This window comes from Coregonus clupeaformis, chromosome 26 (assembly GCF_020615455.1).
Source record: "Coregonus clupeaformis isolate EN_2021a chromosome 26, ASM2061545v1, whole genome shotgun sequence".
Lineage (NCBI taxonomy): Eukaryota > Metazoa > Chordata > Actinopteri > Salmoniformes > Salmonidae > Coregonus > Coregonus clupeaformis.
Genome location: NC_059217.1, coordinates 42,261,954 through 42,288,832, shown reverse-complemented (window position 1 = coordinate 42,288,832; position 26,879 = coordinate 42,261,954). Strand labels below are relative to the sequence as shown.

The following is a 26,879-nucleotide window of genomic DNA, read 5'->3' as shown; positions in this document are numbered from 1 at the left end:
AAGGATCCAGGAACCCAAATTATTTGGGTGGATCCCCTCCTCCTTATAAAACGTGTTTTGTTTCCAAATGATATCGAAATTGTCAACAAAAGTTACACCCATTGAGCTGCAATAATCACGTAGCCAGTTGTGAAGAGCAAGAATCCTGCTAAAGCGTTCAATGCAGTTGCCGCATTGGAACTCTGAGTGATCCGGTTTGTCCCGATACAAAGCGTAATAAATACAGCGCTGGAACCGTTCATTTAGTTATCCAGACAAAGGGGGCTCCATTGCAAAACTCATCTGGTACCAACTTCGTTAGCTTGATGGCTAGCAGCTTAGCATCTCTGTCTGGTAAGCTCGTGTCACTGGGCAGCTCGCGGCTGTGCTTCCTTTTGTAGTCCGTAATAGTTTGCAAGCCCTGCCACATCCGACGAGCGTCGGAGCCGGTGTAGTACGATTCAATCCTGTATTGACGCTTTGCCTGTTTGGGATTTCTTATAAGTGTTAGAGTCCCGCTCCTTGAAAGCAGCAGCTCTACCCTTTAGCTCAGTGCGGATGTTGCAGTACCATGGTTAGCCTTAAACTTCCCTGGCTTCAATGACAGAGGGTAGTTGTTCTCCCCTGCTTGAGTTCACGGACCCAGGGTTCGACAGTTTTGCTTCGGTACTGCAGTTTAACACAGAGAAGTCAGATTTGAACATTCCTAATAAGACACATTAGTCATCACCTTTGTGCTCAAAACATCCATTGAATTATTCAAATCATTGTTGCTGAGGCCGATTTATTTGTTCTATCATTCACAGCCGAAGATTAACATTTTATATTCATAAAATGTCTGCCATGTTTTTGGATGACGTGACGACGTAGTCGCTGTTAGTGCGCATGAGACGTTGGTCCATATAAACCGGATGCAACCCTGATATAGCCGGTCCATGAATCGGGGAACGCGAGTAGATTACCTTGAAAACAATGGTCTGACATCTTGGACACATTCTCCAGTTCTCCTTATACCTCAGTTAGTCAGTGCAAGGGGGCAGCACTGAACTAGCCTGCAAAGCCACTTCCTGGAGTAGCTCAAACGTTGCATGTTATGGGTGCATTCCTCTGCCCACTCATTGCTGACGCATGCCAGCTCTTACAACGCCTGGAAAGGCATTTGAAGTATCAGCTGCTGCACCTGATTAGGCAACAATCACCCCATTAAAGGTGTAAACATTTTACCAATCTGTTAGTTGATGACGTGGCATGCAACCATTGGTTGATGTATGCAACGTCTGAGCAGGGGACGCAACCTTTGTCTCCATGAGAAGCGGTCTTAATGGTTATGTCTAGCTGGAATATTGCTTTTGTCAAATTGACAGCAAAATAAGATTTTTGTGTGTGGGTATTTTAGCTAATCCTAACCCTTTTCCTATCCTAATTATCCTAACCTGCTGCATAAGTGATCCTAAACCTGATACGAAAAGTCAATTTTGACAAAAGCTGTATCCCTTCTAGACAAAACCCATCTTAACGGACTTAATTTGGCATCAATGCGCTATTGAGTCTTCACATAGGAATTAATTGTCACGTGATCAATGGCTTTGTCCATTCATATTCTATAGTCATTGGTGGCACCCCATTGCGAAAAAAAAAGTGTGTCCCTTGATGAACACACTTGACAGAAGATCCATCACCACTACACCGCTGAACGTAAATTGAGGAAAGCAAAACGACCTCGGTCTGTCCCCTCTGCTCCATCCAAAACATTGCTTTCATTGTTCACTGTCATCACACACAGTGAGTAGTCGAGTAAAATGGTATCTCCCGCCAGTTGTCCGTTATTGGTCCCGGGAAATTCTAATTCAAACTGTCTTATACAGAGGAGAATGGCTGGTTGTTTTCGTCATGCTCATCATTCGAAATGTAAGAATCCAGTTGTACACACCCGGTAACCGTTTATACTTCCTATGCTCTGACTGCCGCCCCCCCCCCCCATAAGACATTAAAACCAGGTCCCCCCTCCCTGACGTTTCTGTCCCTTTGGTAGTGACCGATTTTCACGCCGGGCAAGATGGCGGCTGTACTGCCGAGGTGTAGCAGCCGCTCGGCATGAAGTCATTTTTTAATACATTGATTTAAATCAAACGGAAATATTTGAACACCGGACTACAGGGAGCGTGTACTACTTCCCACTCCATTCATCGACATTAATTTTCCTCTGTTGTGTTAAGGATTATTTTTCTGACAAAATGATAATTGTAGTAGCTCGCTAAACTAGCTAACGTTAGCAAACACCGGAGAAAGTGTATAATGGGAGAAAAGCTAGAACTCAAGCTGAAATCGCCAGTTGGAGCCGAAGCTGCTGGCTACCCGTGGCCATTACCAGTATACGTGAGTATTTAATCATACCAACCAAGTTGCCAGCTATGACTTTGCCAACCAAGTGAGGTTTAGATGTAGCTATTCATCCCTGTAATAATGTAGCCAACTAGCTGTAGTTAGCTAGCTACTAGCTCATGTGTTAGCTAAGGTTAAGTTACATACAGGCCAGACAGACGGTCCACCACAGAGCTAGCCAGAAGCTGAAAGAAGTGGATAACATTATATCCACCAATTCTCAGTGGAGTGGATAGCCAACAATGTGGCTACTGACTGTGAGTGGAACACCTTACTAGTAGCTAGGTAACTAACGTTAACGCATAAAGTACACACAAATCGTTAGATGGCAAACATTACACATGAGAAGCGTTGCACACTTAGCTATCTAACTACAGTAGCTAGTTATAGGTCTCGGTTCCTCATTTTCACAAGTCTAGCAGAAGCTCTCCACCATTTGGTTTCGGTTGGGTCAGTAAGTTAACTTAGCTAGGTACTGTAGCTAACTAGTTACGGTTCAACCACAGAATGGGTTAGTTATACATCTTTGGTTCAACTCCGCTAGCTAGCATTAACGGTTTTCTTTGACTCATTATAATTCTCGTGAGTAATGTTAAGCATTTATTTAGCTAGAACGCTAGCTCGCTAACTTTTCCTGTTATGCACCTACCCATGTTTTTATGCTAACTAGCTAGCAAGCCGTCTTTTGAAGTGCGAGTCATAGGAGAGCGATGTTTTAACACCCCTGTCATTTGCAATACGTATACTTCGACTCATGCATGCAAGAAATCTTGCCAGAACTTTAAACAATGTATCAAATATGGGACAATATGTTTTGCTAAATATTATGCAGAAAATTTACAACCACAGCAGCTGGACTCCAAATGTCTCTCAGCCTGGTGGTCACTGCCTTGTTGACGTCTACTGTTACTGTTATTGCACAGAAAGATTGTTGCATACTCGAGTCTGACTGAATCTAGGGGATAGCTAGCAGCTGGGATTACACCTAAAATCCTGCACTCATGAGGCAATCCTGCACTCATGCCAATAGGGTACAATCTGAAGGTATAATTTGCATTAGCATAGCACAAACACTACACAATTTCCCACAACTCTAGTCCCTTTTATGGTTATATAAGTTGCTTTAACACCAGGTCCAAGAAAACAAATAAATGGGGCTTCAGGGAAGTACCATCCCATGTGACTCCCACATGGTATGACCAGTTATCCATCCCACTTCTAAAACCAGTCCCGCAAATTCAGAGGATTACATTATCATTACATTTACGTCAATTAGCAGACGCTCTTATCCAGCGCGATTTACAAATTGGTTCATTCACTTTATGATAGCCAGTGGGACAACCACTTTACAATTTTTAAATTAATTTTTTGAGTATATTTATGAATTTCATTTGTTTTTATATATCTATATATTTTTCTTCTTAAATTTTTTTTTTTCTTCTTATTTTTAATTTATGTATTGTTATTTTTTCATTGTTTTTTTCTTATTATTTGAGTTGAATGTGTTCAGCATGCCTTGAACATATGCTTTAGCTGAATTTCATGCTAAAGTTTACCAGATTATTGTATAAAGGGGAATGGAAGCAGATGAAATGATTGTGGTTTTTCTGGTGGCTTCAATTGTGTTTCAGCTCTATTACTCATTTATAGTAAATTGCGGTGAGACGGTACTTGGAAAAAAACTACCTGAAAGTGTATTTCTCAGAATGGCTGAGTGTTGTCTGTGGTGCCTCTAGTGTTCTGTGTCACACTGGGTAATGTCCCTTAAGGTCAGAGTTCAGGAACTAGGCAGTGCTGCTGTTGATGCAATCCTCCACAATTGGTAATGGCTGACTTCACTCCATTACACCAGAGACTGATAGCAGGACTGTTACATGACTGGCCTCCTCTCAGAAAAAGGCAACACAAACAAATCAATAACATTTTATGTCACATGCTTCATAAATAGGTGTAGACTAACAGTGAAATGCTTACTTACGGGCCCTTCCCAACAAAGCAGAGAGAATAAAGAAAATAACACCAGGAATAAATACACAATGCGTAACAGTTTGGTGGTGGAGGAGCTGCCTCACCAAACTGTTATTCTGTGTTATACCATGGCATTGTTGAATACTCATTTCTGATTGGCTTGAAAGGCATTATAGAGCATGCGTTATTTAAGTGAAAATGCCTGAGATGCTGGTGTTTGGAGGATATATTGGCATGGGTGTTGTTAGGCCTGAGACTGCTTTGAGAGCATTATCACTTTTATACAGCGGTTTACCAACATTCAAATAATGAATGACATATTTTAATTGAATTTATTCATACTATTTCATCCTTCCACGATATATAGTCCCGACACAAATCTAGGGTTGCTACTTAAGCTGGCTGGTCATTCATTCTATCGGTTCGGTTGCCAGAGATGCGACCCAGTCGTTAAGTATTTTTGTTCTAAATCTATGGACGTGACCCAGTCGTTCGTTCTAAATGTTCGGTTGCCATGATGATCTATAACTATCATTCATTCTACTTGAAAGCAAGTTTAAGAAGTGGTAAACCTATGTGCGCTATTTCTATGCTTCCCGCTCTTAAGTTTTGTTTTTGTGTCTTTGAAGTTTGGTTTTGTACACCAGCTTCAAAAAGCTCAAGCAACAATATTTTTGGTGTGGAAAATATATTTCACAGCGATTTAGATGGTACAATGATTCTCTGCACTATACTAGCTTATTTTGTCTCACAAACTGAAATGAGGCAAACTATTAGAGTTTTAGCAACCAGGAAATGGCGGTGCAAATTCTGCATAGTGGAACTTTAAGGTGTTTTCTATTTTATTTATTTTTTGGGGGGGGGATACATCCATAATGCATGAGCTAATGTGCGATTTCGCCTGGCATAGAACATGTGCTCTCTCTCCAGGCCACTGTTCAGAAGAGAGCCAACTACACAACTAACACAATAACTTCAAATTGAAGCTGGAATGACAGCAAACTAGCTACATTTCGTGTGTTTCTATTTACATTTCTTTGTATATATCCATAAAAATGATGCCAGCTGATTCATGATTTCGCCTGGCTGAGGAAAGCTGCCAGCCTGTCTGTTTCGTCCTAACTCCTGACACGTTTATTACCATAGGACAGATGGAGATCGAATTTCAATATTGAAACAATGTTGCAGATGTCTGTTGCAGATGTCCGAGAGACAGACAGCAAGGTTATTTCAAATCTCCGCTGTTGAAAACCAAATGTTGTTGAAAACTAACTTCTCGTCGAACATCTCATTCTGAAATCATGGGCACTGATTTCAGCACTGCTCCTGCCCACCAAAGATACTGTACATCATACATATTCCAATACTTCTGACCAAATTGCTCCACTCACCCACAGAAGGAACGTGCACTGTTCTGTTGTTCACTGCACAACATAACAGTAAAATATGCTGCCTGCCTGTCTCCCCACGCTGAAGCTGCTACCATTCACATGCTTTAACACGCTTTCTCTCATTCTCACACAGTCACCATCTGCGGATTTAAATCTGTAACTGCTTCCATATGAAGAACACCTCTTGTGCCACAGAGCCCTTTGTTGAATTGTTTGCTTGGCGCTTTAACTAAAGCCAGAATGCTTTCGCACATTACATTATTTAAATCAACGTTGCCTTGCCTAGTTTGTGTTGTCAAACTTGTGGTGTTCCTATCTTCCTCAAGTATTTCTACCTGTGTGTTAAAGTGAAACTTTAACAAGCCATTCATTAATGAATTGGGCAAACATGTGACCTGTGGTGTTATCAGGGAAGATCAAGCATACAGGCATGTTAAGGCAGTTCTGCCTAAAGAATTAGACTGTGACGGACGGATTGATGGAATCAGTTATTTTTCTCTGTAGTAATGATATCACTGCTGCACCTGGTTAGTTATTTGTTCATTGGTCGTGAGTAATACGCAGTGGAGCGGTATTATGCCCCTATTCCCCGGCAGTGCGTCATGGTGAGATAACGAAACAGAATGAAAGGGCGGTGGAGGGAGGGAGGTAGTGAGTGGTTGAGTCAGTTCCGTCGTCGTGCCCACAACAGGGGGCTGAGAGGGGAAGAGAGAGCGGAGGGTTGGCTGTTAGAGCTCCTCTCTCACGCGTCATACGCACTCTTTCTCTCAGCCAGCGTTTATTTTTAGCAGCAGCGCTGGTGTTGCTGTGTGTGCGCGCGGCAGGAACTCCCCCCTCGCCGCCTCCACACACACTGAACAGGCTGATTGTATGTGTATACTGCTGTCTGTCTGGAACCAGCACATTAACCCTACACACAATTGTAGCACAGTAAGCTCATTGGAGCACTCCTCATTTTTGCTGCATGTACAGTCACTGAGTGGCGCAGTGGTCTAAGGCACTGCATCGCAGTGCTAGCTGTGCCACTAGAGATCCTGGTTCGAATCCAGGCTCTGTCGTAGCCGGCCGCGACCGGGAGACCCATGGGGCGGCGCACAATTGGCCCAGCGTTGTCCAGGGTAGGGGAGGGAATGGCCGGCAGGGATGTAGCTCAGTTGGTAGAGCATGGCATTTGCAACGCTAGGGTTGTGGGTTCGATTCCAGTATAAAAAAATTAAAATGTATGCACTCACTAACTGTAAGTCGCTCTGGATAAGAGCGTCTGCTAAATGACTAAAATGTAAATGTACAGTGCCTTCAGAAAGTATTCATACCCCTTCACTTACTCCAGATTTTGTTGTTACGGCCTGAATTCAAAATGGATTAAATCGATTTTTTTCTCTCACCCATCTTCATACAATACCCCATAATGACAAAGTGAAAACATGTTTTTAGAAGTATTGAAGTGTGTAAATGAGATTTCTGTAAGTATTCACACCCCTGAGTCAATATTTGGCAGCGATTACAGCTGTGAGTCTTTCTGGGTTAGTCTCTTAAGAGCTTTTCACACCTGGATTGTGCAACATTAGCCAATTTCTTTCATTCCCCCCCCCCCCCAAACAATTCTTCATGCTCTGTCAAATTGGTTGTGTGTCATTGCAAGACAACCATTTTCAGGTCTTGCCATAGATTTTGAAGTCAAAACTGGAACTCGGCAACATTCACTGTCTTTTTGGTAAGCAACTCCTGCGTAGATTTGGTGTTTTAGGTTATTTTCCAGCGTAAAGGTGAATTCATCTCCCAGTGTCTGGTGGAAAGCAGACTGAACTGGGGGGGGGGGACACACTCCCTACTCCCTACCAATGACAAGCATAAACGTAACATGATGCCGCCATCACCATACTTGAAAATATGAAGTGGTACTCAATGATTTGTTGTTGGATTTGCCCATGCATGTTTTAAAATATTTTTTTATTCTGTACAGGCTTCCTTTTCACTCTGTCAGCTAGGTTATTGTGGCGTAACTACAATGTTGTTGATCCATCTTCAGTTTTCTCCTATCACAGCCATTAAACTCTAACTGTTTTAAAGTCACTATTGGCCTTATGGTGAAATCCCTGAGCGGTTTCCTTCCTCTCCGGCAACTGAGTTAGGAAAGACACCTGTATCTTTGGAGTGACTGGGTGTATTGATACACCATCCAAAGTGTAATTAATAACTTCACCATGCTCAACGGGATATTCAATATCTGCTTTCTGTATTTTTACCAATCTACCAATAGGTGCCCTTCTTTGCAAGGCATTGGAAAACCTCCCTGATCTTGGTGGTTGAATCTGTTTGAAATTCACTGCTCAACTCAGGGACCTTACAGATAATTGTATGTGTGGGGTACAGAGATAAGGTAGTCATTCAAAAATCATGTTAAACACTATTATTGTACAAAAGCTGAACATGTGCACATCCAGGTACATTCTGCAGGTGCTGGAGTTGTAGGCAAACTCTGCACACTGCTGCTCATAATCCCAGGTGATTTTATTTTAAACAACGTTTTGACCCTTAGGTCTTCATCACATTTTACATTTACATTTTAGTCATTTAGCAGACGCTCTTATCCAGAGCGACTTACAGGAGCAATTAGGGTTAAGTGCCTTGCTCAATGGCACATTTACGTCATTTAGCAGACACTCTTATCCAGAGCGACTTACAAATTGGTGCATTCACCCTATAGCCAGTGGGATAACCACTTTCCTATTTTTTTTTTTTTTGTGGGGTAGAAGGATTACTTTATCCTATCCCAGGTATTCCTTAAAGAGGTGGGGTTTCAAATGTCTCCGGAAGGTGGTGAGTGACTCCGCTGTCCTGGCGTCGTGAGGGAGCTTGTTCCACCATTGGGGTGCCAGAGCAGCGAACAGTTTTGACTGGGCTGAGCGGGAACTATTCTTCCGCAGAGGAAGGGGAGCCAGCAGGCCAGAGGTGGATGAACGCAATGCCCTCGTTTGGGTGTAGGGACTGATCAGAGCCTGAAGGTACGGAGGTGCCGTTCCCCTCACTGCTCCATAGGCAAGCACCATGGTCTTGTAACGGATGCGAGCTTCAACTGTTAGTGTGCGGAGGAGGGGGGTGACGTGAGAGAACTTGGGAAGGTTGAACACCAGACGGGCTGCGGCATTCTGGATGAGTTGTAGGGGTTTAATGGCACAGGCAGGGAGCCCAGCCAACAGCGAGTTGCAGTAATCCAGACGGGAGATGACAAGTGCCTGGATTAGGACCTGTGCCGCTTCCTGTGTAAGGCAGGGTCGTACTCTCCGAATGTTGTAGAGCATGAACCTGCAGGATCAGGTCACCGCCTTGATGTTAGCGGAGAACGACAGGGTGTTGTCCAGGGTCACGCCAAGGCTCTTCGCACTCTGGGAGGAGGACACAACGGAGTTGTCAACCGTGATGGCGAGATCATGGAACGGGCAGTCCTTCCCCGGGAGGAAGAGCAGCTCCGTCTTGCCAGGGTTCAGCTTGAGGTGGTGATCCGTCATCCATACTGATATGTCTGCCAGACATGCAGATATGCGATTCGCCGCCTGGTTATCAGAAGGGGGAAAGGAGAAGATTAGTTGTGTATTGTCAGCGTAGCAATGATAGGAGAGGCCATGTGAGGATATGACAGAGCCAAGTGACTTGGTGTATAGGGAGAAAAGCATCCATATCCCAGATGGAGGTGTAAGGTCCTATATATAGGGGCAGTACTCAGTGACATAACTTCCTGAAACAGGAGGTAAGAAATATGTAACATGGGTTCACAATATTAATATTCAATGTATCAAAATATATTGTCATACACAATGTGATCAATATTTATTTATATATACACAGACACACTTTGGAAAGTGTTCAGACCCCTTGACCTTTTTCCACATTTTGTTACGTTACAGCCTTATTCTAAAATGGATGAAATAAAATAAAAACCCTCATCAATCTACACACAATACCCCATAATGACAAATCGAAAACAGGTTTTTAGAATTTATTGAACATGTATATAAAAAATATAAAAAATAATAATAATAACTTTTTCCAAAAAAAATTAGGGGGTAGATCAGCTTTAATATTGCAACTTAATCATTGTAATTGTCTGCATCTCTTCCAATCCCCCATGTTTTTTTTTCTCGCAAATATATATATACACACACACACACAGTGGCTTGCGAAAGTATTTACCCCCCTTGACATTTTTCCTATTTTGTTGCCTTACAACCTGGAATTAAAATGGATTTTTTGGGGGTATCATTTGATTTACACAATTTGCCTACCACTTTGAAGATGCAAAGTATTTTTTTATTGTGAAACAAACAAGAAATAAGACCGCTGCAAGTCTCTTGGGGTATGTCTCTATAAGCTTGGCACATCTAGCCACTGGGATTTTTGCCCATTCTTCAAGGCAAAACTGCTCCAGCTCCTTCAAGTTGGATTGGTTCCGCTGGTGAACAGCAATCTTTAAGTCATACCACAGATTCTCAATTGGATTGAGGTCTGGGCTTTGACTAGGCCATTCCAAGACATTTAAATGTTTCACCTTTTTAAACCACTCAAGTGTTGCTTTAGCAGTATGCTTAGGGTCATTGTCCTGCTGGAAGGTAAACCTCCGTCCCAGTCTCCTCTCTGGAAGACTGAAACAGGTTTCCCTCAAGATTTTCCCTATATTTATTTATAACATTCCTTCAATTCTGACCAGTTTCCCAGTCCCTACCGATGAAAAACATCCCATGGTGTTCTCTGTGTGATGAGAGGTGTTGGGTTTGCGCCAGACATAGCGTTTTCCTTGTTGGCCAAAAAGCTCAATTTTAGTCTCATCTGACCAGAGTACCTTCTTCATATGTTTATGGAGTCTCCCACATGCCTTTTGGCGAACACCAAACATGTTCTTTAAGCAATGGCTTTTTTCTGGCCACTTACGTAAAGTGGGCGGCCCTCTCTTGGCAGGTTTGTTGTGGTGCCATATTCGTTCCATTTTTTAAATAATGGATTTAATGGTGCTCCGTGGGATGTTCAAAGTTTCTGATATTTTTTTATAACCCAACCCTGATCTGTACTTCTCCACAACTTTGTCCCTGACCTGTTTGGAGAGTTCCTTGGTCTTCATGGTGCCGCTTGCTTGGTGGTGCCCCTTGCTTAGTGGTGTTGCAGACTCTGGGGCCTTTCAGAACAGGTGTGTGTGTATATATGTATGTGTATATATGTATGTGTGTGTGTGTGTGTGTGTGTGTGTGTGTATATATATATATATATATATACATACATACATACATACATACATACATACATACATACATACATACATACATACATACAGTGGGGCAAAAAAGTATTTAGTCAGCCACCAATTGTGCAAGTTCTCCCACTTAAAAAGATGAGAGAGGCCTGTAATTTTCATCATAGGTACACGTCAACTATGACAGACAAATTGAGAAAAAAAAATCCAGAAAATCCCATTGTAGGATTTTTAATGAATTTATTTGCAAATTATGGTGGAAAATAAGTATTTGGTCACCTACAAACAAGCAAGATTTCTTGCTCTCACAGACCTGTAACTTCTTCTTTAAGAGGCTCCTCTGTCCTCCACTCGTTACCTGTATTAATGGCACCTGTTTGAACTTGTTATCAGTATAAAAGACACCTGTCCACAACTTCAAACAGTCACACTCCAAACTTCACAATGGCCAAGACCAAAGAGCTGTCAAAGGACACCAAAAACAAAATTGTAGACCTGCACCAGGCTGGGAAGACTGAATCTGCAACAGGTAAGCAGCTTGGTTTGAAGAAATCAACTGTGGGAGCAATTATTAGGAAATGGAAGACATACAAGACCACTGATAATCTCCCTCGATCTGGGGCTCCATGCAAGATCTCACCCGTGGAGTCAAAATGATCACAAGAACGGTGAGCAAAAATCCCAGAACCACACGGGGGACCTAGTGAATGACCTGCTGAGAGCTGGGACCAAAGTAACAAAGCCAACCATCAGTAACACACTACGCCGCCAGGGACTCAAATCGTGCAGTGCGAGACGTGTCCCCCTGCTTAAGCCAGTACATGTCCAGGCCCGTCTGAAGTGCATTTGGATGATCCAGAAGAGGATTGGGAGAATGTCATATGGTCAGATGAAACCAAAATATAACTTTTTTGGTAAAAACTCAACTCGTCGTGTTTGGAGGACAAAGAATGCTGAGTTGCATCCAAAGAACACCATACCTACTGTGAAGCATGGGGTTGGAAACATCATGCTTTGGGGCTGTTTTTCTGCAAAGGGACCAGGACGACTGATCCGTGTAAAGGAAAGAATGAATGGGGCCATGTATCGTGAGATTTTGAGTGAAACCCTCCTTCCATCAGCAAGGGCATTGAAGATGAAACGTGGCTGGGTCTTTCAGCATGACAATGATCCCAAACACACCGCCCGGGCAATGAAGGAGTGGCTTCGTAAGAAGCATTTCAAGGTCCTGGAGTGGCCTAGCCAGTCTCCAGATCTCAACCCCATAGAAAATATTTGGAGGGGAGTTGAAAGTCTGTGTTGCCCAGCGACAGCCCCAAAACATCACTGCTCTAGAGGAGATCTGCATGGAGGAATGGGCCAAAATACCAGCAACAGTGTGTGAAAACCTTGTGAAGACTTACAGAAAACGTTTGACCTGTGTCATTGCCAACAAAGGGTATATAACAAAGTATTGAGAAACTTTTGTTATTGACCAAATACTTATTTTCCACCATCATATGCCAATAAATTCATTAAAAATCCTACAATGTGATTTTCTGGATTTTTTTTCTAATTTTGTCTGTCATAGTTGACGTGTACCTATGATGAAAATTACAGGCCTCTCTCATCTTTTTAAGTGGGAGAACTTGCACAATTGGTGGCTGACTAAATACTTTTTTTCCCCACTGTACATACATACATACATACATACATACATACATACATACATACATACATACATACATACATACATACATACATACATACATACATACATACATACATACATACATACAGTGGGGAGAACAAGTATTTGATACACTGCTGATTTTGCAGGTTTTCCTACTTACAAAGCATGTAGAGGTCTGTAATTTTTATCATAGGTACACTTCAACTGTGAGAGACGGAATCTAAAACAAAAATCCAGAAAATCACATTGTATGATTTTTAAGTAATTCATTTGCATTTTATTGCATGACATAAGTATTTGATCACCTACCAACCAGTAAGAATTCCGGCTCTCACAGACCTGTTAGTTTTTCTTTAAGAAGCCCTCCTGTTCTCCACTTATTACCTGTATTAACTGCACCTGTTTGAACTCGTTACCTGTATAAAAGACACCTGTCCACACACTCAATCAAACAGACTCCATCCTCTCCACAATGGCCAAGACCAGAGAGCTGTGTAAGGACATCAGGGATAAAATTGTAGACCTGCACAAGGCTGGGATGGGCTACAGGACAATAGGCAAGCAGCTTGGTGAGAAGGCAACAACTGTTGGCGCAATTATTAGAAAATGGAAGAAGTTCAAGATGACGGTCAATCACCCTCGGTCTGGAGCTCCATGCAAGATCTCACCTCGTGGGGCATCAATGATCATGAGGAAGGTGAGGGATCAGCCCAGAACTACACGGCAGGACCTGGTCAATGACCTGAAGAGCGCTGGGACCACAGTCTCAAAGAAAACCATTAGTAACACACTACGCCGTCATGGATTAAAATCCTGCAGCGCACGCAAGGTCCCCCTGCTCAAGCCAGCGCATGTCCAGGCCCGTCTGAAGTTTGCCAATGACCATCTGGATGATCCAGAGGAGGAATGGGAGAAGGTCAGGTGGTCTGATGAGACAAAAATAGAGCTTTTTGGTCTAAACTCCACACGCCGTGTTTGGAGGAAGAAGACGAATGAGTACAACCCCAAGAACACCATCCCAACCGTGAAGCATGGAGGTGGAAACATCATTATTTGGGGATGCTTTTCTGCGAAGGGGACAGGACGACTGCACCGTATTGAGGGGAGGATGGATGGGGCCATGTATCGCGAGATCTTGGCCAACAACCTCCTTCCCTCAGTAAGAGAATTGAAGATGGGTCGTGGCTGGGTCTTCCAGTATGACAACGACCCGAAACACACAGCCAGGGCAACTAAGGAGTGGCTCCGTAAGAAGCATCTCAAGGTCCTGGAGTGGCCTAGCCAGTCTCCAGACCTGAACCCAATAGAAACTCTTTGGAGGGAGCTGAAAGTCCTTATTGCCCAGCGACAGCTCCGAAACCTGAAGGATCTGAAGAAGGTCTGTATGGAGGAGTGGGCCAAAATCCCTGCTGCAGTGTGTGCAAACCTGGTCAAGACCTACAGGAAACGTATGATCTCTGTAATTGCAAACAAAGGTTTCTGTACCAAATATTAAGTTCTGCTTTTCTGATGTATCAAATACTTATGTCATGCAATAAAATGCAAATGTAATTACTTTAAAATCATACAATGTGATTTTCTGGATTTTTGTTTTAGATTCCGTCTCTCACAGTTGATGTGTACCTATGATAAAAATTACAGACCTCTATATGCTTTGTAAGTAGGAAACACTGCCAATTTTGCAGGTTATCAAATACTTGTTCTCCCCACTGTATATACTGAGTTCATGTGACGGATCATGTGACACTTAGATTGCACACAGGTGGTCTTTATTTAACTAATTATGTGACTTCTGAAGGTAATTGGTTGCACCAGATCTTATTTAGGGGCTTCGTAGCAAAGGGAGTGAATACATATGCATGCAACACTTTTCCATTATAAATTTTTTCGAATTTTGAAACAAGTAATTTTTTTCCATTTCACTTCACCAATTTTGACTATTTTGTGTATGTCCATTACATGAAATCCAAATCCATTTAAATTACAAGTTGTAATGCAACAAAACAGGAAAAACGCCAAGGGGGATGAATACTTTTGCAAGGCACTGTGTATGTGTGTGTGTGTGTGTGTGTGTGTGTGTGTGTGTATATATATATACATATACACACACACACACACACACACTACCACCGTTCAAAAGTTTGGGGTCACTTAGAAAAGTCCTTGTTTTCAAAAGATAACATCAAATTAATCAGAAATACAGTGTAGACATTGTTAATGTTGTAAATGGCTATTGTAGCTGGAAACGGCAGATTTTTATGAAATATCTACATGGGCATACAGAGGCCCAATATCCGCAACCTGTGTTCTAATGGCACGTTGTGTTTGCTAATCCAAATTTATCATTTTAAAAGACTAATTGATCACTAGAAAACCCTTTTGCAATTATGTTAGCACAGCTGAAAACTGTTGTGCTGATTTAAAGAAGCAATAAAACTGGCCTTATTGAGACTAGTTAAGTATCTGGAGCATCAGCAATTGTGGGTTCGATTTACAGGCTCAAAATGGCCAGAAACAAATAACTTTCTTCTGAAACTCGTCAGTCTATTCTTGTTCTGAGAAATTAAGGCTATTCCATGCGAGAAATTGCCAAGCAACTGAAGATCTCGTACAACGCTGTGTACTACTCCCTTCACAGAACAGCGCAAACTGACTCTTACCAGAACAGAAAGAGGAGTGGGAGGCCCCGGTGCACAACTGAGCAAGAGGACAAATACATTAGTGTCTAGTTTGAGAAACAGATGCCTCACGGTTCCTCAACTGGCAGCTTCATTAAATACTACCCCCAAAACACCAATATCAACAAGAGGCGACTCGGGGATGCTGACCTTCTAGGCAGAGTTGCAAAGAAAAAGTCCAGTGTCTGTGTTCTTTTGCCCATCTTAATCTTTTATTTTTATTGGCCAGTCTGAGATATGGCTTTTTCTTTGCAACTCTGCCTAGGTCAGCATCCTGGAGTCGCCTCTTCACTGTTGATGTTGATATTGGTGTTTTGCTGGTAGTATTTAATGAAGCTGCCAGAATCAGCCGTTTCCAGCTACAAATGCCATTTACAACATTAACAATGTCTACACTGTATTTCTGATCATTTTATGTTATTTTAATGGACAAAACAATAGATTTTCTTTCTAATACAAGGACATTTCTAAGTGACCCCAAAAATGTTGAACGGTAGTGTACGTGTACACACACACACACACACACACACACAAATACAGTGAGGGAAAAAAGTATTTGATCTCCTGCTGATTTTGTACGTTTGCCCACTGACAAAGACATGATCAGTCTATAATTTTAATGGTAGGTTTATTTGAACAGTGAGAGACAGAATAACAACAAAAAAATCCAGAAGAATGCATGTCAAGAATGTTATAAATTGATTTTCATTTTAATGAGGGAAATAAGTCTTTGACCACCTATCAATCGGAAAGATTTCTGGCTCCCAGGTGTCTTTTATACAGGTAACGAGCTGAGATTAGGAGCACACTCTTAAAGGGAGTGCTCCTAATCTCAGTTTGTTACCTGTATAAAAGACACCTGTCCACAGAAGCAATCAATCAATCAGATTCCAAACTCTCCACCATGGCCAAGACCAAAGAGCTCTCCAAGGATGTCAGGGACAAGATTGTAGACCTACACAAGGCTGGAATGGGCTACAAGACCATCGCCAAGCAGCTTGGTGAGAAGGTGACAACAGTTGGTGCGATTATTCGCAAATGGAAGAAACACAAAAGAACTGCCAATCTCCCTCGCCCTGGGGCTCCATGCAAGATCTCACCTCGTGGAGTTGCAAGGATCATGAGAACGGTGAGGAATCAGCCCAGAACTACACGGGAGGATCTTGTCAATGATCTCAAGGCAACTGCGACCATAGTCACCAAGAAAACAATTGGTAACACACCACGCCGTGAAGGACTGAAATCCTGCAGCGCCCGCAAGGTCCCCCTGCTCAAGAAAGCACATATACAGGCCCGTCTGAAGTTTGCCAATGAACATCTGAATGATTCAGAGGAGAACTGGCTGAAAGTGTTGTGGTCAGATGAGACCAAAATGGAGCTCTTTGGCATCAACTCAACTCGCCGTGTTTGGAGGAGGAATGCTGCCTATGACCCCAAGAACACCATCCCCACCGTCAAACATGGAGCTGGAAACATTATGCTTTGGGGGTGTTTTTCTGCTAAGGGGACAGGACAACTTCACCGCATCAAAGGGACGATGGACGGGGCCATGTACCGTCAAATCTTGGGTGAGAACCTCCTTCCCTCAGCCAGGGCATTGAAAATGGGTCGTGGATGGGTATTCCAGCATGACAGTGACCCAGAACACACAGCCAAGGCAACAGGAGTTGCTCAAGAAGAAGCACATTAAGGTCCTGGAGTGGCCTAGCCAGTCTCCAGACCTTAATCCCATAGAAAATCTGTGGAGGGAGCTGAAGGATCGAGTTGCCAAACGTCAGGCTCAACCTTAATGACTTGGAGAAGATCTGCAAAGAGGAGTGGGACAAAATCCCTCCTGAGATGTGTGCAAACCTGGTGGCCAACTACAAGAAACATCTGACCTCTGTGATTGCCAACAACGGTTTTGCCACCAAATACTAAGTCATGTTTTGCAGAGGGGTCAAATACTTATTTCCCTCATTAAAATGCAAATCAATTTATAACATTTTTGACATGCATTTTTCTGGATTTTTGTTGTTGTTATTCTCTCTCACTGTTCAAATAAACCTACCATTAAAATTATAGACTGATCATGTCAACGTACAAAATCAGCAAGGGATCAAATACTTTTTTCCCTCACTGTACATGCATATCCTTAAAAAAAAATATATATTTCCCTTTTACTTTCCAACCCTTCCACCCCTCCCCTAATTGGAGTAAACTAGTGAACAACCACGCTTAAGCCTCTACTTCCAGCTTATACATACTATATACCTTTTTACCGACAGTCCATTTTACAATAATTCTTTTTTGTTTGTTTTTACTCCTGAACTTCCTCTACCCTCAACCTATCCCATCATTTTCATGATGTCCATCCGGTTTGCTTCTATATATGCCGTATCTTTCTAACTGTGCTCTTTCACAAAAGCTCTCAACCTGTAACCGATATACTTATTATGAACTAATGTAAAGTATACTGTGTCATCTTGTTGTTGTTAGTAGTTATTAGTCCCATCCTTCAGCTCCGTTCAGCACCTCCCATCTATCTCTTAACACCATCCGTATTGGATTTCTGTTTGCCATATATTTTTCAACTGTACTGATGTTTCACAAAAGTTCTGAACCCTTCTATTCTCATTGTTTCTACAGATTGTTTATTTTAATTCTTGCTAAAAGTATTATTATATTATTGGTCGATTGACTGACTTTTCAGATCACCCAGTAGTGTTATCTGCAGGGTTAGCTCCAGGTAAATATTGCAATCCTTCAGCCTGTCCTGGACCTGTGACCAAAAACAAGCTACAAATGGACAGTACCAAAACAAATGATCTAATGATTGTCTCTTCGCAGCAAAATCTGCAGAGTTGGGAAGATGGTATCCCCCATATAAATAACATTATATTGGTAGCAAGAATTTTGAGTAATTTTAAATTGAAAAATGCTAAGTTTTGAATCTGGCGTCGTTTTGCGTATCAGTTCATAAACACTATGCCATGGAATTGGTACGTCAAAAATCTCTTCCCAACTATTTTGAAATCTATATGGGACGGCTGTCAATCCTTTGGTCCTTAAATGAAACTGGTATACTTTTTTATTCATCACAATTTTCTTTAACCAATTATGGTCTTTTAATTCAGGGCCGACAGACAAGTTCCTTACTTTTTTTCCCCCTTCCACTTTCCTCTTCCATTTTTGTGGTAATTCTGCAATTATTTGGTTGTAATTTTGGGTAGAGCAGACATTTCTATATGTTTTTGTTAGCTGCATGCGCGACAACTCCACCAGTCCTCCCTATGATTTCATTTAAGATTATACCTTTTTTTTTAATGTTTTTTTTAATCAATTAGTATATTTGAGTTTAACCACAATATTTGATGCATTATTTGTTCTGTCGTTTCTGGAGGATTCAATTGAAATTGCAACCAACTTTCTATGGCTTGTTTTAGAAATAGTGATATTTGGGAGATGATTTCCTTTTCAAATAACTGAAAGGTAGAGGTTGTAATCTGAATAAAGGGAAAAAGGCCATTCTTGAACATGGGTTGAGACAATCTTACTAATTTGCTAGAGAACCAGTTCGGATTTAAGTATAACTTTTGTATGACTGAAGCTTTTAGTGATAGGTCTAATGCTTTCATATTTAATCATTTCTGTCCTCCGAATTCATATTCATTAGATAAATAGGCCTGTTTTAATTTAGTCTGGCTTGCCATTCCAAATAAAATGGAATATTATTTTCTCATATAATTTAAAAACTGTTCGCTAGGTGTAGGAAAGACCATAAGCAAATAGGTAAACTGGGATAATACTAAAGAGTTAAATCAGGGTGATTTTTTTCCCCCCACAAATTGACAGGTATTTACATTTCCATGGTAGCAAGATCTTATCTATTTTTGCTAACTTTCTATAAAAATGTATTGTAGTGAGATCATTTATTTCATTTGGGAGATGTATTCCGAGTATATCCACATCACCATCAGACCATTTTATTGGTAAACTACATGGTAATGTAAAAATTGTATTTTTTAGTGACCCAATACGTAATCTAGTACATTTATCATAATTTGGTTGTAATCCAGAGAGGTTATAAAATGTATGTAGATCATCTGAGGCTGTGGAGGGATTCAAGTTGTGGATTTAAAAGAAAACAACATGAATCATCAGCGTACAATGACTCCTTTGTTTTTTTAAGCCCTGGATTTCTAATCCCTTAATATTATTGTTGGATCTGATTTTTAATAACTAACATTTCGATGGCCATAATAAATAGATATGCCGATAGTGGACAACCTTGTTATACTCCTCTTGACAGTTTAAAACTTTCGGAGAAATAGCCATTTGACTATTTTACACCTGCAGTTACTATACATGATTTTTAACCCATTTTATAAGAGATTTTCCAAAATGGAAATGCTCCAGGCATTTATATATAAACTCCAGTCGTACTTTATCAAATTCCTTTTCAAAGTCAGCTGTGAATAGCAGGCCTGTTTTCCCAGATTTTTCATAGTGTTCTATTGTTTCCTAAACTTGCCTTATATTATCTCCAATGTATCATCCATGTAAAAAAAACCTGTGTGATTAGAATGAATAATGTCCGACAATACCTTTTTTAATTCTATGCGCTATACATTTTGCTAGAATTTTTGCATCACAACACTGAAGTGTAAGGGGCTTCCAATTTCTTAAATGGACTGGATCTTTATATTTCCCACTCCTGTTTCAGTAATAATGAAATCAGACCTTGAGTGTCTGATAATCTACCATTTACATAGGAGTGGTTAAAACATGCTAATAATGGTCCACTGAGTATATCAAAAAAGGTTTGGTATACCTCGACTGGTATGCCATCCAACCCTGGAGTTTTCCCGGACTTAGTCTTTAATTACATCCAGAAATTCCTCCTCTCTAATTTCACCTTCACATTAGTTTTTCTGTATGGCTGTTAATTTTACATTATACCTTATTTACATAACTATTCAGATCCTTTGCTATGAGACTCAAAATTGAGCTCCGGTGCATCCTTTTTCCATTGATGATCCGTAAGATGTTTCTACAACTTGATTGGAGTCCACCTGTGGTAAAGACATGATTTGGAACGGCACACACTTGTCTATATAAGGTTCCACAGTTGACAGTGCATGTCAGAGCTAAAATCAAGCCATGAGGTCGAAGGAATTGTCTGTAGAGCTCAGAGACAGGATTGTGTCGAGGCACAGATATATAAGGAAGGGTACCAAGAAATAATTGGCAGCATTTAAGGTCCCGAAGAACACCGTGGCCTCCATCATTCTTAAATGGAAGTTTGGAATCAACAATACTCTTCCTAGAGCTGGCCGCCCGGCCAAACTGAGCAATCTGGGTAGAAGGGCCTTGGTCAGGGAGGTGACCAAGAACCCTATGGTCAATCTGACAGAGCTCCAGAGTTCCTCTGTGGAGATGGTAAAACCTTACAGAAGGACAACCATCTCTGCATCATTCCACCAATCAGGCCTTTATGGTGGAGTTGCCAGACGGAAGCCGCCACTCATTAAAAGGCACATGACAGCCCGCTTGGAGTTTGCCAAAAGGCACCTAAAGGACTCTGACCATGAGAAACAAGATTCTCTGGTCTGATGAAACCAAGATTGAACTCTTTGGCCTGAGTGCCAAGCTTCACATCTGGACGAAACCTGGCACCATCCTTATGGTGAAATATGGTGGTGTTAGCATCATGCTGTGGCAATGTTTTTCAGCGGCAGGGACTGGGAGACTAGTCAGGATCGAAGGAAAGATGAACGGAGCAAAGTACAGAGATCCTTGATGAAATCCTGCTCCAGAGTGGTCAGGACCTCAGACTGGGGCGACGGTTCACTTTCCAACAGGACAATGACCCTAAGCACACAGCCAAGACAACGCAGGAGTGGCTTTGGGACAAGTCTCTGTTCTTGAGTGGCCCAGCCAGAGCCTGGACTTGAACCTGATCGAACATCTCTGGAAAGACCTGAAAATAGCTGCGCAGCGACGCTCCCCATCCAACCTGACAGAGCTTGAGAGGATCTGCAGAGAAGAATGGGAGAAACTCCTCAAATACAGGCGTGCCAAGCAGACTCCGAGGCTGTAATCGCTGCCAAAGGTGCTTTAACAAAGTACTGAGTAAAGGGTTTGAATACTTATGTAAATCTGATATTTCATTATTTTTATATACATTTGCTAAAATGTCTAAACCTGTTTTTGCTTTGTAATTATGGGGTGTTGTGTGTAGATGGGGGGGGACAATTTAATCAATTTTAGGATAAGGCTGTAATGTAACAATGTGGAAAAAGTGAAGGGGTCTGAATACACAATATTCAATTAGGATAAAAAAACACAATTGTCATTTTTAAACTATAAAAAACGGTTTCAAGTCGAACTCCTCGTTAATGCCAAGAGGAGACAGTGTGTTGAGCCTGTGTATCCAGAAATATTCCCTTTGTATAAGTTTTTTCTCAATGTCCCCTCCCCTGCGTGACATCTTGACCATTTCTATTCCAATGTATCTCAGAGCACTAATAGGATGTCCAGCTTGTACAAAATGAACAGCAACCAGATTTTGTCTCGCCTGTCTGCGGTGCTCACTGAACCGGGTCTTAAGGCTTCTACAGGTTTTTCCTATGTAAGACTGACAACAAGGACATTTCAACATGTAAACATCATTGGTGGACATACTGGTAATCAGGCCTTTGATCTTAAATCTTTGTCCTGTGCAGGGGTGAGTAAATGAGTCACATTTGTACATGAAGTTGCATTGAGCACATTGTACACATTTGTAATTACCCTCAGAACCTTGTCCAAGAAAGTTTCAATTTTCTCTGGTGGATAATCAGAATTGTCTCATGTTTTTTTTTTTTTTTTTTTTTAAGAGCAAACGTGGGGGATATTTAAAGATAGGTTTCAATTGTGGGTCAGTATCAATAATGTACCAGTGCTTCCTGACAATGTCCTTATGCCTTCCCCAATGGTGAGTATTGGGTGAAGCATGAAGGGGCATGTTCTGCTTTTTCTTTAACTTTTGGTTGAAGGCTTTCCAACTGTTAGTCTTTCAAAACGATAATTGACCTGTTTTACCCAATTTTGTCTTTATACCCCCTTTCTTTAAACCTTTGTGTGAGGTCTGTTTCTGGTAAGACGCATCAGAGCTGCATATTCTTCTAATGTGGCTGAATTGACTTTATAGGGAGACTTGTAATAAGTGGACGTGGATGACAGCTGTCACTTCTAAGGAGGGTGTTCATGTCCGTAGGTTTCCTATAGAGATCTGTAGAGAGGGAGGTTTTGTACTTAATTACCATCACATCAAGAAAACTGATTTGTAATCGGTCATAGTTAATGGTGAAACGAAGGTGCTCACTCATAGTGTTTAGATAGGCATGGAATTCCAAGAGTTCTTCCTGGGTCCCTGTACAGATCACGAAAATGTCATCCAAATATCTTTGAATGAGGAGAATATTGGAGAGAGGGGGGTTATGATCTGGATTCAGCACCACCTCTCTTTCAAACATTCCTAGATATAGGTTTGCGTAATTAGGAGCCATAGTGCTCCCCATCGCTGTCCCTTTGGTCTGGAAGAAAAAGTATCCTCTGAAGAGAAAATAGTTGAGGTTAGTACCAGTTCAGCCAAGTCCACAATACAATTGGTGCTGGGAAGAGCATTAGGGGGACATTCATTGATGGGGGATGTTAGTATATAGACTGGTAACATCAACTTCTTCAAAGGGAATCTTTCTGGATCCACAGGCTCAACACTGTCTCCTCTTGGCCTTAACGAGGAGTTCGACTTGAAGTTTATAGTTTCAAAATGTCCAAATGATTATCCTAATTGAATATTGTGTGTTTATATTACTGTAAATATTGAACACATTCCTTGTGTATGATCATATATTTTGATACATTGAATGTTAATATTGTGAACCCATGTTATTGATTTTTTTACCTCCTGTTTCAGGAAGTGATGTCACTGAGTCCTGCCCCTATATATAGGACCTTCCACCCCCACCTGGGATATGGCTGCCTGATGAAGACCTAAGGGTCGAAACGTTGTTTGAAATAAAATCACCTGGGAGCGTGAGCAGCAATGTGTGTTTTTTTTCCTTTCTGTTAAACACTATTATTGCACACAGGGAGGCCATGCAACTTATTATGTGAATTTCTACTCCTGAATGTATTTAGGCTTGCCATAACAAAGGGGTTGAACACTTGACTCAAGACATTTCAGCTTCTCATTTTTAATAATTTGTAAAAATATCAAACAAAATTCCGCTTTGATATTATGGGGTATTGTGTGTAGGCAAGTGGTGGCAAATCCCATTTTAATCCATTTAAAATTCAGGCTGTAACACAAAGAATGTGGAATAAGTCAAGGGGTGTGAATACACTTTATCAGAAGGCACTGTATTCATTGGTTGTGTTATTACTAGGCTATTCATAGCTGCATTTGCTCCTTTTGTGAAATGATTTGCTTCCCTTGTGGCTAAATATATTTTATTTCATGGCATGCCCTCTGTGGTGCTGTAATCTCAGACCTGGTGTTATTGTAAGTGATTCCATGGCGGGAGTTGTGGAGGTATTGAGCAGGAAGAGCGGCGCCCTGTAACTGTAGCCTGCTTTTGTGCCAGAGCCAGTCCAGCTGAGAGCAGCTAGGCCTGGCTTTCTACCTCCTTCCTTCCCTCTGAGGCCCTCCCAGGAGGTCCCGCGTTGGAGCGGGAAGCAGAAAGTAGGTCACTGGGTCAGTTTAGGCTGCTGGCAGCCAGTCTGACTGAAATCCTGCAGTTCCTCCCATGCTGCAACGTCAGTAGGGACCGCAGTGCCCTGACAAAACCCAGCTAACCGAAGTGGCCAAGCTTTATATGCACACAGTCTCCCAGACCACAGCCATTTTAGACAATGTCTGCTTGATAACAGTGATACACTCACAGTGGTCTCCTGAATTGTTATGCTGGCAGTCATAGTGAGTGAGTCACACTAACTACTGTGGTTTGCTCTGTGTGGATTAAGTCATTGAGTGCTGCTGGATTTATATGATCCAGTTGTCTGAACTCGTGTTGGTAGCTGTTCGCATATCTGTGTACATTGTTTGTGTGTCCTGTATTTGGATTTTGACTACTGACTGCCTACCGCCTTAATGACGAACTACTGACTACCTACTGACTGCCTCATGACTGCTGACTAGGGCTGTTATGGTGACCGTATTACCTCCACACCGGCAGTCACAGGTCATGAAGGCAGTCAAATTCCACATGACCGTTTGGTCACGGTAATTAGGATTCTCCAAGCTCTGTTGCTGCTGATGGTCATTAGTATCCTACCAAACTTGCTAACTGCCTGGTACTCGGCACTCGATTGTCCCTCTAATCACTGACATCAAGCAAATGTAATCGAAAATCTAATCAAACTCTTTGAGAGCCCATGGCCTCATGTTGCACAACATTTCTATAGGCTATGCAATTGCGTGATAAAACAGAGTGATGGCCTCTTAAAAAGAGGATCCCATCAGCTTTCTATAGGCTAGGCCTACTATATTTATTTCTCAACTTTCCTAATATTAAACAAATTCCTTCTCTTTACAACCGGAGTACAGCCTACCTGGCTGGCATGAAAATTAACCACAGGAAAAGTGTCCTCCATTCGCTATTTAAGTGCATAGATGACATGTATTTTTGCCCCTGTTTCCAGACAGGTGCATGATAATGGTACATTCTAGATCAAAACAAATTTCACACACAGATTATTTAGTATATGTAAAGACAAGATTTAAATCAAGAATAGTCTGATGGGTGACTATCAGCCTGTCACTTGTGAATGATTAATTATCACTTGTGAATGATGCCCAGCTTAAGGCAAGAAACATGCCTTTTTAAAATCATAGTCACACACCTCATGTAGCCTAGCCCATAGGCCTATATGTTTTGATAAGGTTTGTGTGAAGGTGAAGGCTATATTACATGGACTTATTAAAGTGTAGCTGTTCCAAAAGTCTACATCAGTGGCATGTAGGCTATGTGTGGAAGCCAGGAGATGCTAAATCTAAATTAATGGTCAATTACCGTGAGACCGGCAGTTATTTGCTTGACAATCACCGGCTACTTACTGCTTAAGGACTGCCTAGTGACTACTGACTGCCTAATGACTAACTACCGACTAATGACTGCTGACTGCCTAACTTCTTACTGCCTAGTGACTATTGCCTACCTAATGACTGCTGACTGCCTAACTTCTTACTGCCTAATGACTATTGCCTACCTAATGACTGCTGACTGCCTAACTTCTTACTGCCTAGTGACTATTGCCTACCTAATGACTGCTGACTGCCTAACTTCTTACTGCCTAGTGACTATTGCCTACCTAATGACTGCTGACTGCCTAACTTCTTACTGCCTAGTGACTATTGCCTACCTAATGACTGCTGACTGCCTAACTTCTTACTGCCTAGTGACTATTGCCTACCTAATGACTCATGACTGCCTAACTTCTTACTGCCTAGTGACTATTGCCTACCTAATGACTCATGACTGCCTAACTTCTTACTGCCTAGTGACTATTGCCTACCTAAAGACTCATGACTGCCTAACTTCTTACTGCCTAGTGACTATTGCCTACCTAATGACTCATGACTATTTCCTGTCTGACTGACTACTGCCAGTCTATAATGTACTGTAGTAAATCTGTCGTCCTCTTATTGGCTGTCCCAATTTTTTTTTTTGCATAAACGCATCGTTCTGGGCATTATAGACCCCTTTCTGTGTTTGCAAACATTGACGCACAAGTGCAATATGCGCAAGTTGGTGGCAGTACAAGGTGGAGTTCTTATAGAATGCAAGCAAAAAAAGCCTCTATTTACATGTTGCTTATGAGTGCATTTCACACTTATTGGTTTTTAAGGCTCGTAGGAATGTCCTGCTTAATACAATGTTTGTGTTATCATCGCAAATCAACTGCATTATACTTTTAAAAACACTTCAACCAGTAAAATGGCTCTTTGGCTAGCTTTTGCTACAGCCTATATCAATGAGCGTTAGCATTCTAGCTAATAACTGCTGCATCCAAAACCAGTTATTTTGCAAAGATCACAACCAAATATGATCTTAGCGACTGTTCAAGCAAGATTCATAACATCGTTGTTAAGCGTATGAGAACCAAAAGTAATTTTGTTTAGAAGTACCGGTAATACAAACGTAAATCAAGGCTATGTTGAATGGGCGCAGATGGCAATGGCTTTCTTACTGCGCTCATCTGTGCGTGACATCAGTGTGTTGTGTACTGGAAAAGGGTCTATACAAACCCACGATATCTCTTCTTAACTTTTTGTTTACTTTCTGTCTCCAGGATAAACACCATGATGCTGCTCATGAGATCATTGAGACCATTCGGTAAGTAACTACCACCTTTCTCCTATCTCAAAAGCATGGTGCAGTGAGTGACTGCACTTCTTGACTGAGTTAGGCTAGGTCTATGTAAACTCACCCTGTATTAATCATTGTTCTCAGGTGGGTGTGTGAGGAGATCCCAGACCTTAAGCTGGCGATGGAAAACTATGTCCTCATCGACTACGACACCAAGAGGTGAGCTGAGGG

General features: G+C 41.6%; 1 protein-coding gene across 3 annotated transcripts in view; it reads left to right on the top strand.

Annotated features, from left to right (window-relative positions):
• Positions 1 to 2,026: 2,026 nt before the first annotated feature.
• The window catches only part of LOC121540357 (histone-lysine N-methyltransferase, H3 lysine-79 specific-like), a 43,059-nt gene continuing 18,206 nt past the window's right edge, over positions 2,027 to 26,879 (top strand). For all 3 annotated transcript variants that reach the window (XM_041849174.2, XM_041849173.2, XM_041849172.2), the window contains exons 1-3: positions 2,027 to 2,355; positions 26,632 to 26,675; positions 26,793 to 26,867. In XM_041849174.2, the coding sequence (XP_041705108.1) occupies positions 2,275 to 2,355; positions 26,632 to 26,675; positions 26,793 to 26,867 (200 nt within the window). In that variant the 5' untranslated portion in view covers positions 2,027 to 2,274. The remainder of the gene's footprint in view (positions 2,356 to 26,631; positions 26,676 to 26,792; positions 26,868 to 26,879) is intronic.